Raw genomic sequence first — 15,648 nt, 5'->3', positions numbered from 1 at the left:
ACAATTTCTTCTAAAGTTATAAAAAATGTGTAAAAGACATCTCAGGTCATTTAAAACAACTCGTTTCTACATGTTCCGGTCCACCACGTCAGGTCTTTCGAAAACTTTCGCTCCAAAATGACGTTTTTGTTTTGGTACGGCAGCCATCGAGGGTCAATACGCGCACAGAAAAACTCGAAGCGCAAACTGCTGTCTTCTTCTTCGTCTTCTTTAATTAGGCAGGCTAGACACAGCTATGGCGTGTCGCTGCCCCCTCTGTTTGTTATTAAGAACTACATCAAAGCCTTTTCTAAAATCCTGTTTTGTGGACAAAAAAAAAACATCCACCAATGTTTGTTTTAAGCAAGAATCCAGGTTTAGTAATGCGTACACATTAAAAACAGTTTCCCCACCCGCCCCAAGTTTCCTGAAGAGAGTCCTTCCTTGAGTGGAGTATATGTTGCACTGGGGTAGGACATGTTTAACTGTCTCCACTATCACTATCTCCACACTCACATTTGCTATCAGGATGTTTGCCAATCAGAGCCAGCCCACAGTGTCCAAGTCTCAATCTTGATATCACTACCGAGTCTTTTCTACTGCACCTGTAAGTGCACTTTTCTTTACTTAGGCAAACTATACCCTAAGTATAACTATACTAAGTGCTCAACCCTTAGAAATACCACAGTGCATACCGCAGGAGATTTAAAAAAGTAATAGCATCTAAATATATTTTATGTACTACGAATGCAAGAAGGCATACTTGCATTCGTAGTACATAAAATATATTTAGATGCTATTACTTTTTTTACCCATTTCAGTTAATATCCTGTTATAATTACTGATGTATTCATGTGCAAACATACTTTTTATGTTACAACCGGTAAAGGGGGTAACTGTATATGCTGACATGTAGCTTTAACTATTCAGACACATCATTTATATGTTGATCATATTTTGTTTCAATAATCAGCAAATAATCTGTAAAGTAACTGGTAACTAAAGCCTTGAAATAAATCTAGTGAAGTAAAAAGTACAACATTCCCCTTTGAAATGCAGTGGGGCAAAAATAAAAGTAGCAGAAAATTAAATTACTAAAATAGAAGTAGCTAAAAATTGTACAGTACTTGAGTAAATGCAAATTAGTTACTTTCCACCACTGATTATATACTTTTTGTTTTTTGTCAAAGCACATTTTTCATGACCCATATCATGTTATGTCTCCCTTTATACCAAAATAAGGCCTGTTTCTTTAGTGCATACTTAATGTACAAATAGGTTACTTACATTATGGTGTTTTAAGGTGAAAGCTTACTTTTCCATCTGTTTTGCATACGTAGAACATTTCAAAATCAATAGAGTAAAATCTTACTCACTCATTCAAGAAGAGAAAAGCGACTTTGTGCACTTTATAACATAATTCTCTATTGTCACTTTTTGTACTTAACAGATTTTTGAATGAAACATTGTGGGATCACATCCAATGCTCTTCAACTGACCTCAAAATTAGCTCAGTAGCTTTAAATCAACAGGTGTTTTTCTCCTTGATTGAACCAGACACAACACACATACAAGGCTGCTCTGTACATTCAATATAGATTCTCTTTAATAATTAAATAGAAATATTTAATGCACAACATTTACAGATATAAGGGATTTATGTGTGTAAGAGTTTACTTCTGCTAAATCTCTTTTTCTGGTCATAAAGCAGAAGAAGTACAGTAAATAGATGTAATGCACTATAACATAAGTTCAGTGCAACTCTGAGCTCGCAAAAGATCACAGACAACAAACAAATGCAGTGTCTTCGTTGATGAGAAATTATTTCAAACTTTCCGTAGCCTTATCGTTTGGATGAAAAGAGAAACAGAGGATGACACATTGTCTTGATCTGATCACAGAAAGTTCAAAGAAAAGAAATTAAGATTACGAGAAATAGATGGAGGGGGATAAAGAGCGCGTAGAAGCAAAATGTATATCGGTGGTTGGTTTCCAGGTGGTTTGTTCGTGTCTTTTTTAGCGCTTGACTTTTTTCAAACTGTGGCCCATGAGGGAGGCAAACAGCGTCATCACCATTTTGGGATTCACAGCCACCAAATCGTCAGGAAGTGTGTAGACGCGAGCTCCGATCTTACGAGCCAATGAGATCGCATACCTGGGAGAGGAACAGGAAGAGAGAGGAGTTAGCAGACTGCGAGAATGCAGGAAGCGGGGTTAAACAAGGAAACTGTGGGTGTTTTTTTACTTTGCATTGTTGAGTTTATCTGCATCCTTCAGCCATCCCTTCTCTCCTCTCTTCACCATGTCCCACTTGACGGTACCAGGTGCGATGACGTCGAGGAGGTCAATCACTGGCAGACTGGTGCTGATCACTTTGTCCTGCAGAAAACAAGGAAACAGGGTTAAATGCAGCCGTGTGTTTACTCAAATACACCATTCATTCATCTTCAACCGCTTGTCCCTGTCGGGGTCGCTGGGGGCTGGAGCCGATCCCAGCTGACATCGGGCGTGAGGCGGGGTCCACCCTGGACAGGACGCCAGTCTATCGCAGGACACATAGAAAGCCATTCACATTCACACCTACGGCAATTTTAGAGTCATCATTGAACGTGTTAACACGTGCACGTCTTTGGACTGTGGGAGGAAACCGGAGAAAACCCACGCAGACACGCGGAGAACATGCAAACTCCACACAGAAGGAACCCAGCTGGGATTCAAACCTGGAACCCCCTCGCTGTGAGGCGACAGTGCTAACCACCACACCACTGTGTCGCCTTCAAATACATTCACATAAACACACACACACACACACACACACACACACACACACACACACACACACACACAAACACACACACACACACACACACACACACACACACACACACACACACACACACACACACACACACACACACACACCTTGAAGCTGCTGATCTGTGTGTCCTTGCGTTTCTGGCTCAAGGTGCTGTTGACCCAGCTGAGGATGATCTGATCTCCAACCCTCTCTCCATCACCCAGGTCTGACAAAACCAACACCGTGTACCTGAATGACATCAAGCAGGATAGAAGTGTAACTGCCCAAAGAACAGTTGTATCCAAGTCTGTCTTTTCCAAAACAATATATTACAGCAAGCCACATATCCCACAGCTCTGGACGTTGCATGTACCTCCTCATCAGCTGCCAGATCAGCGCCAGGGTGTGCATTCGGCTCCCCTCGTTCAAGTTTTCTCCTCCGATGCCGACCAGAGAGAAGTGAGCGACCTCTCTGCCCAGCTCCACAGCATAGTTACAGTTCTCCAGCTAATATATGTGAAAAAAAACAGTGTTACTTTCCTTTTATTTTGCCATTAAATGTTTTTTGGTGCTCACCAGCTTTCCATTTAATTAATGTGCATGTACAAAGTGCGCACACCTTCTTCATATTGGCCCCCAGGACAGGATAAGGCGGGTTGTTCACTTTCTTCCAGTTCACAGGCACATTAACCTTCTCATAAAGCTGCATGATCACCAAACCATCACAAAGGTCACTGCGGAAGACCAAACAGACAGAGAACATGAGCGAAACAAGCACCACTGCAGCAACAGTTGCTTTTCGGAAGGCGATTTAAAGAGACAGGAGCATTTTCGGTTCAGACAGTATGAGAAAAATAATGTGTTTTAGGACATTAAAGCACGTTAACATGTTCTAGTAGAAACCGAAATACAAATATGAACCTGCAAATTATAATATGGGACCTTTAAGAGAAGCTGTGAAAATGTGCAAACAGAAAATGAAGTAATAACAATGCTATTTCACTCTTGAGCAAGGCACCCTGCGTTACGCCTACCAGTACAATACTCTATTATTACTACTACTACTACTACTACTACTACTACTACTACTACTACTAATGATACCTTTATTTATGACACCTTTCAATAAAACAAGTTTAGAAGCACATAGGAACAAAAAAAACAAATGTATAGATCCAAAACAACAAGGACAATAACATATATAATTCAATAAAAAGAAATATATAAGGCCAGTTTGTAAAAGTCATTTGTTATTTGGCTGATTTCAAATTGCCCAAATGTCCTCCTATCCTCATTACTGGTTATACTGGGTATAAATTGTATGAATGCATAGCATCCATCCCCTACCTGGATAATATGAACCACGCTGACGTGATGACATACCTGCTAAGGCGGTTGATATATGGAGAGACGCCCAGAGAGTTCATCCAATTTCGAAATGTTTTCTCTTCGTTGGACTCAGCTGGAAAGACATGAAGACATGAAAAACATCCGCCTCATGTCCTCTACCACCTGATAGGATTGTTTTAGGTTCAGCTGAACCCGTGTGTTTAACGTATACAATCTGGACTGACTTCATGACTGAATGTGGGTTTAATAGAGAAACAATGAGCAGCCTCGACCCTGATGTGATGCAGCCTAATCATACTGAACGCCTCTTTTATTCAGTGAGTGTTGTGTCTTACGCTCTATGTGCGCAGTCTCTATGGCGTTGGCGCTGCTGCTGCCGTTGATCTGAGCCTTCTGCACACCGGGATGCATGTTGTACAGGTTGGCCACAAAAGCCATGTTGAGTTTGCTGTTCCCAGATGTGACGTCATGAGGAGAGACAAACTGTCTGCAGTCCAGTCGGGCCGCCTGTTGCAGCATCAACTCGGCCCTTTGGTCCAAATCACGCACCTTCACATACACATAAAACAGACACAGGTGTACATGCACGGTACAGATGCTGCATATGTATAACCATAAGCCAGAATCCAAGTCATTCTGATTTATGTACACTGACAGACATGCAAAGAAGGTTTACACATCAATATGTTAATCAAAATTTACAATTTACCGTAAAAAGAAACACTTGTCTTAATCACACTTTACAGCAGGGGTGTCAAACTCAGGCCCGTGGGCCAAATCTGGCCCGCGGTGTAATTATATTTGGCCCGCAAGATAATATCGAGGTTCTGCGAGTATAAAGCACACAAACGTCTACTTTTCTGTTGACAAACATGAGCATCCATGCTACCAGTCTCTGCAGACACACTTAATCTACCCCTCCCCAAAAACGACCAAAAGAAAGATGGAGGACAGGATCTTTCAGCAGCGGTGGGAGGCAGATGATCTGTGTCTGAAGGTAAAGAGCTGTTTGTCTCGTCTGCAGAGCCACCGTGGCTGTAACCAAAGAATCAAACAGAAGAAACACCACGACAAGAACAAGGACCTGCACTGGAAAGGGTCAGCGTTACACAACTGAAGGGAAATTATTTTAGTAAATATTGAGTTTGGCCCGCAACTTTGTCCCAGTTTTTAAATTTGGCCCACTGTCAATTTGAGTTTGACACTGCTGCTTTACAGGTTCACAATTTTATCACCTTCACATTTGACACATTTGACATTTCTCACTGTGATTTGAAAACGTCACAAAAACGAACTCACATTGAGGCCGCTCTTGTCGATTTTGACGGTTGTTTTGTAGTCCTGCTCTTCTTGGATAGCAATTTGGTCCAACAGGTAGAAGTAGGCTCGCGAGTCCTACAGGGGTACAGTCCAAGAAGGGGTTACACTCAGTCGGCAATTTGAGGGGGGATCAAAATGTACGCCCCACGCTAAACCGCCATCCACCCCCTGCCGTCTCCATCCTCTAGTAGCAGAGAGAGCGCAGGAGCAGAGGGGTTGTTTAGTTTAATGTTAATCTAGTCTGCCTCCCTAGGGAGGTGTTCCAGGCACGTCCAGCTGGGAGGAAGCATCGGAGACCCAGGACCAGGCGGAGAGATTATATCTCCACACTGGCCTGTGAACGCCTCAGGATCCCCCAGTTAGAGCTGGTTAATGTGGCCCGGGAAAGGGAAGTTTGGGGTCCCCTGCTAAAGCTGCTGCCCCCGCCACCCGACCCCGGATAAGAGGTTGAAGATGAGATGAGATGAGTCTGCCTAACTCATTGATTCTTTATCAGACTGGGGTTTGTGCAAGTTAGAACCTACGGCCCCGACCGTGGCTCTGAAACAGCTGTGTATTGATAAATCCATGGTTCTGTCCATGGTGCTGAAGTAGCAGACAGACTTTTCTTCATTTTGGATCTATAAGTGTCTCCAGATCATAAAAGTAGGGGGTTCTGTGTTAAAAAATACAGAACCAAAAGATTCATTAGACGGTTAACTAGTTGTGGTTAAAAAACAAAACAAATCGCCAACTGGTTATGCTCATGTGTTTGTGTAATTGCGTGTGGACCTTAATATCTCCACTGAAGTTGCTGATGGTAGTTGTTCCTGCGTTGCGTAGATGACGGTTGACCCAGCGGAGCAGCAGCTCCTCGGGGGAGAGAGACATCAGATGATCCAGACTCTCATCATCTGTCAGAAGGCCAATCAGACCTGGACACACACACACACACTTCATTAGTTATACAGTCTCTATTAAAAATACAGGTGTGAAAGTATATTCATACACTTGAGTCCTGTGATATATGATATATTTGCGATACTGTATAGAATCTCAAAAACACAATTCTTAATTAATAGTTTACATACAAATGTGTCGTAATGTATCTTAAGCCATTTGACTTGTGGTGGTGTATGATAGTTAAAAGCTAGAATGAGATTGAAAAAATTCATATACCGCCTTGCTTACTGTTTTGCAATACATTGCAATCCTAACCCCTTTGTCATCATACGTATGGTATTACAAGATTTCATGTAAATACACAGCCCTAATTACTACAGTACCTTGTTGTTTTGGGCTTGTGTGTGTGTGTGTGTGTGTGTGTGTGTGTGTGTGTGTGTGTGTGTGTGTGTGTGTTTGTGTGTGTGTGTGTGTGTGTGTGTGTGTGTGTGTGTGTGTGCTTGAGAGTGCTGACCATCATTCCTGCTGATTTCTATATCAGCAAAGAGGCCGATCTTGATAATTTGCCAGAGCAGTCCCAGGACCAGATGGGGTTTCCCAGCCATCAGATCATGGGCGTCGATGCTCACCACTGTACAGCCGATCGCTGAGGCTGAGTTCAGCGCCAGCACCAGATTCTCCTGCGAATGCAAATGATTTCTGTATCAAAGTGTTCATTTTTGCACAGTCAGAGACACTGTTGCACTTCCCCGTTGTTGTGACAGCACAGCAAAAATGGAGACTGTGCCCTGAATCCTCCAAATAATAACTAACTTATTATGAATCCAACGCAGCACTATCATCTTGCACCTTTTAGCAGCTGGATGGCTGGATGAATAAATATCATCCAGTAAGAAATAAAATGACATATACATATATTCTCTTTACTTCTCCACAGAGGAGGCAACTAAAGAAACAAACATGATTTAAAAAAGATAAAAGTTGCTGTTATTCCACAGTGCGACGTTATTGGACAACTAATCTTTTATCCTCCTTTATCCATCTACACTTACAGCTGTTACTGTAGTTGACATCCATATAAACACTACTAGAAGACTTTATTACGTGTTAGACACAGGAATGGTTTGGTTAACTGCTCAATAAAATCTAATAAATTCTGCTATTTAAAAATCATAGTTTCCTCCTGAAACATGACTCAGGCTTCTTGTCTCAACGCCATTAAGGCCTGGGTGACCGTGCACCGAACCGTGCAATCTGCTGCAGGACGCAGAAGTGTGTAAACACTTAATTCAAATTTTGTGGCGTTTTAGATATTGACTGATTTATTGAAACGCCGGCTGCGCAAGTCCGTTCTTGAAGCCGCTCTGACCCCCTTGACCGCAATCAGCATGAATGACCAAGCGTGAAACAGGCATAACTAGTAAGTGAGAGAAAATTCTTGTTCAAAGGAATCGCTTGACACTTTGGTAAATACGCTTATTAGTGTCAAATGACAAGATTGACACTCTCATCTATTCTCATCTAATGTTTGGCCAGAAAGCAAAATGAGCATATTTCCTGAAACGTTGAACTATTCCTTTACAAATCTGGTGCTTCTTCCCATTATATAAGCCTTTAAGGGTTACAATGCATTTCTGACACATTTCTAGCATATGCAGGGTATTTTTATGTGTTGTATTGATGAACTAAACTTGTGAAAAGCTACTACTCACTGTCATTGTGAAGGTGGCAAGTTTCTTAGTGTTGATGACTCTTTCGTCAATCGTGTCAGGCTCAGACAGGTTGATCATTTTGCTGTAAGAGAACAAGGAGTGTGAGTGAGTGCCTGTAATCTCAGATTCCTGTGTGTGTGTGTGTGTGTGTTAGTTTGTGTGTGTGTGTGTGTGTGTGTGCGTGTGTATGTGTGTGTGTGTGTGTGTTACCATAACAAGATGCCATCACGGACAGAGGCGAAGAGGCTTTCATCGTCGGGGTTCATGGGCAGCAGATGTTTGCAGTCTGGATCTTTGGCCAAGGCTTTGTTGATCCAGTTGACAAATGCCACTTTCTCCTCATCTAAACACACACACACACACACACACACACACACACGCACACACACACACACACACACACACACACACACGCACACACACACACACATTAGGATATTTAGAGAGTCACACATTACGGTACACTGAAATCACACCAATAAGAATGTATAACCATATCTAAATAAAGAAAGTATGACACACACACACACACACACACACACACTCACACACACACACACACACACACACACATTAGGATATATAGAGAGTCACACATTACGGTACACTGAAATCACACCAATAAGAATGTATAACCATATCTAAATAAAGAAAGTATGACACACACACACACACACACGCACACACGCACACATGCACACACACACACACACACACACACACACACACACACACACACACACACACACACACACACACACACACACACTGAATACTCTCTCACACCAGAGTAGGAGTGCTGGGTTCCCTCGCTGGAGTTTCCTGACGTTCCCCCAAAGGAGCGGATCCCATCTCTCCTTGTGATGGTTTTCCTGAACGTCTCACTGAACTCCTTACTCTTCAGCTCCTGATAGATCTGAACACGGGACCTGTTGTGTTACTCCGTGCGTGGTTTTGACAGGTAAGTTCCTACATTTGCTCACAGTCTGCATCACAACTCACCGAAACGAATTCTTCAAAGCTAATCTTCTCGTCCTTGTTGGTGTCTCCGGCGATGAAGGTCTCGGCGATCTCTCGCACCTTGTACCCGGGCAGGGAGAAACTGGCCTCTCTGAACAGCTCCTGGAGCTCAAAGTCGCTCACGAAGCCGCTGTTATCGATGTCTGAACACAAACAGACGCACGCAGAAACGCACACACAGATACAGTGAGTCAATTTGCTTTACAAATATTCATCTTAATATGATGAGCTCAATATTTATTGGTAAATATTGCACGCAGATGATAAAAGAAAGGGCAAACAAAAGGCCGCAGTTTCCTAATAATTTAATTTAATAATAGTTTCTGTGTAATATGGTGCTGATTATAGGGGGAATAAAGACTGATACTTAAGTTTCATTAGACCGATCGGGTTTATAAGCAGTTATTTCTTTATAAATAGTAATTATTGATTTATTATTTGTAATTTTTGTTCTTGATATATGTTGAAATGCTTGCCTTCAGCTGGACAACCTGGTGAGCACCGACTAGGCTTTCTGGCTTAAGATCCCCCAAAATGAAGCAATATCTACTCTTTACATGTTATTGTGAGTGAGCAGCCAAAGTGATTTTGCTTTCTTGGGTTTTTTATCTTTCATTTAAAGGCCTAAAGAAGTCAAAGTATTACTTTAGTAGTAGTACTTTGATGCAGCTCAAACATCTCAACAACTACAGCATTAACTGCACTGAGGTTCGTATAAACATTCATGCTCCCCAGAGGATTAATTAAGTCTCAACAACTGCTGGGTGTATAACTGTGCAATCTAATACGGACATTTGTGTTCTGTGTGAACTTTGGTGATCCTGTGACTCTGGTTTATGAGAAAATACTCTTTTTAAACTGCACAGAAAATTAAAACCAGTAGTATATATAGAATATTTCAAATTCTCCATGTCTTAATGTTAAAAAAGCAAAAACAAATATAGTTTTTGTTACATTCCTGGAGCTCATTTCTTCTTCCTTTTGTTAAATATACATTTATAAAACCTCACAAGTGACGTGCTGCTGACGTATCCTCCTCACACTATACAACATGATAAACTGCCTCTAATTTATGTTGCCTATGACCTTTATTCTGATACCATCGTCAGGACAGTTATTATGGTTATTTAGCAGCTCAAAGATCAAAAAACACATTTTGGACCTTGTCTCGTTGTGGCTTTGTTTTTTTATGATGAGCATTAAAGCCTCGCACAGCCACCGACCGGTCAGATTTAAGTGTACATTTACACTATAGCTCTTTTTATACATTAACTATTAATAAAACATCACAAGACAAAATATCTGTCTCTCCTATTTTACCTGATGTGCATTGTAATTGTTTATGATACAATAATAGAGTAGTAGAATAGAGTTCCTTATTCATATTGCTCACTATTATCAGCATCATTTTGTAATTATACACTTATGATAATGAACTGATTAAATGTGTCTCACTATGCCATCTGGGAGCGACACAACTATCTTATATGAGTGTCATGCTTTATGGTCAGCTGTAAAAGTCTTCCTTAGACCAGGATTCCTGTCAACACAGTTGCAGGGTGAGGAGTGTGAGCGTAGCTGAAACTGACCAATTTTATTAAAGGCCTCCCTGAGATCTTCCAGGTCGTCTCTGGAAATCTGCGTGACATAATTCTCCATTGTAGCTTCTGCTTTGAGAACCTTGAAACACACACACACACACACACACACACACACACACACACACACACACACACACACACACACACACACACACACACACACACACACACACACACACAGATTATGGATCATCCCGGAAACAAAGTAGTGGCTGATTTTGCTGGATTGATCAAAAAGTCACTTATTCAACATCAGAAACATAACAAACAATGGCAGAGCTTGACGAGCGAGATGGGTGATAGTATATATAGATATAATCAAGAAGTGTCAGGTTGTATACAGGAATTTATCCAGGGTCGCCTTGTGACTTCTTTTTTCTTTACTCTGAAACAGACCATTTACATACATACATTCACACACCTTTGCATTTGACAATAAAGTATCCCTTTGAGTAACACCTGCGCGGAGACGTGTACCTTCATAAGAGTTTCCTGTTAGTCCTGTCTTGAGTCATAAGCCTCTCGGTGCAGATCCCTCTGGACTGGCTGCCGGAGTCGGGTCTTTCGGAGATCTGCGAGGCTCGAGACCGGGGCAGAGCGGAAGCTGGATCCCGGAGAGGCTGGAGAGCTGGTTATCTCTCCAAGGAGGAGTCACTGGGGAGAGGCGCAGAGTGGACCTTTGGCCAGCCTGGACCCTGGGACGGGCGTAGTCTACAGTTAACATTTAACATCTCAGCTGTGTCATCATGTTATTGTCTGTAGAGAGACGTTCATCTGTATGCCTCATTGCACTTAGAGCACATTATCTCATTTACAATGCACCTATAGTGGAGAGAGCATTAAAGGTTCAACACTAAAACGCTATTTTGTGGGAACAGGAGGTAAAAATTAAAATCAAGGGAAAAAAATTACTTTTTTGTTGCCTTGGTTGGAACGTACCAGGCAACCATACAGTATCTCCTAAGCTGTTAACATATCTGCTCTTTTATGAGGGTTGACCTTATCTTAAGCCCTAACCCTTGCCCTTATCCATATTCAATTTAAAGGCATATTCATGTTAAATATGAAGCTCTCTGGCTCTCTTCAGGCACAGTGACTTCCCAGAGTCTCCACTGGTGGCCTTTCCAAGAAGTCATCTGCCACAAAACCTCCCATAAAACCATAAAAAACCACTGTCATACTTTGTTTTTTTGCATGAATGAAAGAAACCAGATATATTGTGCTAAGAGCTGTGGAGGTTAATAGGCAGATTATGTGACCAATTGGACACAGCAGCTGTAGCTGTCCCCCCCTGTTTCCTTTATGCTTTCTGGAACAGTCATTCATTAATAGGGAATTCCCAATAATGAATGTGAAATGAATAAATAAAAAAAACAATAATTGTTAAACATACACTGTCCCGTCTCACTTGCTGCATTCTTACATATTTATATAGATAGTATTTGGGATAAAGGAGTGTTTCTAGTGTTTTTTAACAGACTGTGCAACTTTTACCATCTCTGTCCAACATGTTTAAAACATGAAGCGTGTGTTTGATGCCTGCACAGCTCGCCTCACGGCCACACAAAGGCCTGTAACCTGAGGCACAGACACAACTGCATCACTTAGATTAAACCGACCACTCCACATCAACACTGCAACTTTACTGCAGCAGTCAATGTTTATTCCTACATGCGGCGATGCTTTAAAGCTGTAGCAGCTTAACTCTGATTGTTTTATTGTAGCTATGACTTGTTAGTATTTATTTCTCCTTCTTCTTTCTTAGAGGATGAATGCTCGTGATGCTCTGCCATCAGTACTTGACATGCACGTTTAGGCAAGGAACAAAATATCTGTAGCTGCTGTAAGTTTACCAACTTTATGAAGCAATGTTAGTTTATTTTATTATTTTTTTTAAGAATAGTCAAACTGTAATGTAAGGAAACACTAGAAGTAAGAAGCTTACATTGAGTCCCATGCAGGCTGAAGGGCTTAGAGTCCAGAGCAGGGGCCAGTCCGAAGCAGAAATTCAGCTTGCTGCAGACTAGTTTTGGTTCCTTTCTTTTCACTTCTCTTTCACTGCCCCCCTCTCTCTCTCTCTTAACCCCCTGTTTTCTCTGTTTACACCTGTCAGCCTCTCTTTTCACCTCCACCACGGCTCAGAAAAACATGCAAAGTCCCATAACCAGCCGAAACCAAGACACCAGACTGCGCAAAGTGTTTCTCTCTCCTCTTGACTCAGAAAAACACACTAGAGACATTTTTGTACCCGCTCACTACGAGGTTACACAGAATCTAACATGTCTAAAAAAAAACAAAAGGACTTCCTCAGACACCTGATCAGCCCAGTTACACTCTGTGACTCTGAGGTGCTCTCCAGTTACCCTCTTTTCCTAATCGCCCGTCTCTGGCATGAACTCCACCTCCAGCAGTTGATGTAGTTTTGGGTCGTGGACACTGAGTCAGTCGGAAAAAGACTTTCTCATAAGCCTCCTGCATTATTCACTGAGCAACTCAAAGCACATGCGCAGGGAGGCGAAGGGAGTGAAGACCACAGAGCACACACAGCATGTACACACACACACACACTATAAAATATAATCCATAAAGACTCATGCATGCAGTGCTGACTGATTCATTGCCTTTCATAGAGAAATGTGGCTGTCATGTAAATATTACGCATAGTAGAAGTATTATGTCAACTAAAATAAAACAGTGATATCAGGGGGACTACTGAGGTGAGGGCATTTAACCCTCCTGTTCTCCTAAGGGTCAATTTGACCCCATTTAATGTCTAACATCTCTAAATAATGTCATCTTTTTATGTTTTTTTGCTTTATATTTGTGACTTTTCCTCATTTTATGTGGACGACTCATAAAAAACCTAAAATTATCATGATTATATATTTTTTTTTATTGTTCTTATCGTACATGTACTTGTGGCATCGGTGTTCCTTTGGGTCACTTTGATAATCTGGGTGATTTAATCATTGTTATTATCGTCTATTTTACAATTCAAATATTATATGAGGTCAAATTCATGCTGCTGTCCTTGATAACGGACGTTACTTTCATTCCAGATGTTACAAATAACACAAAATAGCACTTAAAATAACAGACTTACTTTAAAACACACACACAGAAATCCCTCCATGCAGTTTAACATCAGTGATATTTTTAATTTTGTTAAATAAATACATAAAGTACCCGACTTAACTTGGGTCACAAATTGATTATGATCATTTTCCAGATGTTTAAACTGCTGCGGTCAAATTGACCCCAAGAATAAATGGTGTTGGTAAAATTTGAGGGCAACAGGAGGGTTAATTTCAGCACATCCTCTTGCACATTGAGCCACGGTAGAGGGCACTTTATTATGTGTTATGGAGGAGGAGGATGATTAAAGGAAGTCTTTCACTCTACCTATAAATGTGTAAATTGTATTCAGACAGACTTGAAAAACTGGACCTTTCTATATCTATATTTCCCTCTTCACTTATTTCTTTGCTGTAATAACTACACCCTCCTGTGTGTCCATGTTGTAATGTGAAGTCATGACCACTCAGCGGCAGTGCGGTGACAGATCAAACACGAGCTTCCTGTTCTTCTATGAAAAGCAGAGCATTGTAGTGACGCTCATCCTGTTGCCACACACCTCTTAAACTGTTGCCACACACCTCTTAAACCGGTGCAGACAGGTGTGCGTCCTCCACAGAGCTGGGTCTGTCCGACGTTCCTGTCTGTTATAGGGAAGGTTTTCGTTGCCACCGTACTCTACGGGGGAACACTGTACCCTGAAAATGTCACTTTGTCACTTTATACCATCACTGCATCACTTTATTCAGTTGTACTTTATTCAGTTGTACTGTCACTTACTTCAGTAAGTAATGCTGCTATACTACACTGTCACTTTATATCACCACTACATCACTTTATTTATTTATTAATGGTTTACTGTAACTATCTGCTGATACACTTACTGTGCTTTAGGACATGCTGCTACATTTCACTGCGGTTTACTGTCACTTACTTCAGTACGAAATGCTGCTACACTCCACTGTGCCATACTGTCACTTAGTTCTGTAGGACATGCTGCTACATTTTTAACATTTTTAACACTTATAACTTATCGCTCCTTCTCACTTATTTAGTTTGTACTTATTTTATTTCAATCTGCTGCTAAACTGCACGCTGCGTATTGTTGTATATTGTATAAACCTACGCTTAACCACGACGTCTGTTTTGTATCGAAACTGTTGCACAATAATTTCCCTCGGGATAAATAAAGCTTCTTGAATCTTGAATCTTGAATCTTGAATTGCTGGGTCTTTACCTACTCTGTAAAGTGTCCTGAGATAACTTTGGTTATGATTTGGCACTATAAATAAAATTGAATTGAAATTGAATTGAATTGAAATTGAATTGAGGAAAAAAGACACACATTTTATCATCTGTCATTTCTGACAACTTCAATTTAAGTCCTTTCAGAAAACAAAATCCAGATTGTGGTAAAACACAAGTTATAATAACAATTTAATCTTTATATGCAGATTATTAGTGATCCTACAGTGCAGAGACATGATACGTTGGGTCCAAACAGGGAAACTACCTCGTGTCAGTGGTGGAAGAATTCTTCAGATGCTTTACTTGTAAAAATGAATAATAGCACAGTGTAAAAATTAATAATAGCACAGTGTAAAAATGCGTAACATGTTTAAATCTTGTGTTCAAAATTCTATATAATTAAATGTTGGCCTGCACGTTTGTTGGGTTTATAAGTGACTTATAATCTACAAATATTTTTTAAAGATTAAACCAATGACTCTCAAATTGGAGTTAATGGTGCTCTGCACGTTTAAACGTTTTCAGATTCATTCATTTAAATTATCATGGTGTAAGATTTGCATTTATTTTTTATTTGTACTTTTTATCCACATCATAGATCAACGAATAATAGGTTTTAATCTATAAAAGTTAATCATTTGCTTTCTAATCTAAGAAATGCATC

The 15,648-nt window shown here is 40.8% G+C and overlaps 1 protein-coding gene across 1 annotated transcript; it reads right to left on the bottom strand.

Moving 5' to 3' along the window:
- Nucleotides 1-1,995: 1,995 nt before the first annotated feature.
- Nucleotides 1,996-10,737, bottom strand: pls1 (plastin 1 (I isoform); the record flags this gene model as incomplete). The annotated part of the gene is made up of 15 exons (XM_083924839.1): nt 10,650-10,737; nt 9,043-9,203; nt 8,827-8,956; nt 8,251-8,383; nt 8,041-8,122; nt 6,843-7,008; nt 6,218-6,360; nt 5,426-5,521; nt 4,462-4,675; nt 4,160-4,238; nt 3,396-3,510; nt 3,150-3,283; nt 2,902-3,025; nt 2,225-2,358; nt 1,996-2,134 (listed from the first exon to the last, which is right to left on the bottom strand). The coding sequence occupies exons 1-15, from the start codon at nt 10,717-10,719 to the stop codon at nt 1,996-1,998; spliced, it is 1,920 nt and encodes a 639-aa protein (XP_083780965.1). The 5' UTR covers nt 10,720-10,737.
- Nucleotides 10,738-15,648: the final 4,911 nt, after the last annotated feature.

Source organism: Echiichthys vipera, assembly GCF_963691815.1.
Source record: "Echiichthys vipera genome assembly, chromosome: 12".
NCBI classification, from domain to species: domain Eukaryota; kingdom Metazoa; phylum Chordata; class Actinopteri; order Perciformes; family Trachinidae; genus Echiichthys; species Echiichthys vipera.
This window is presented reverse-complemented; position numbering and strand designations above follow the sequence as displayed.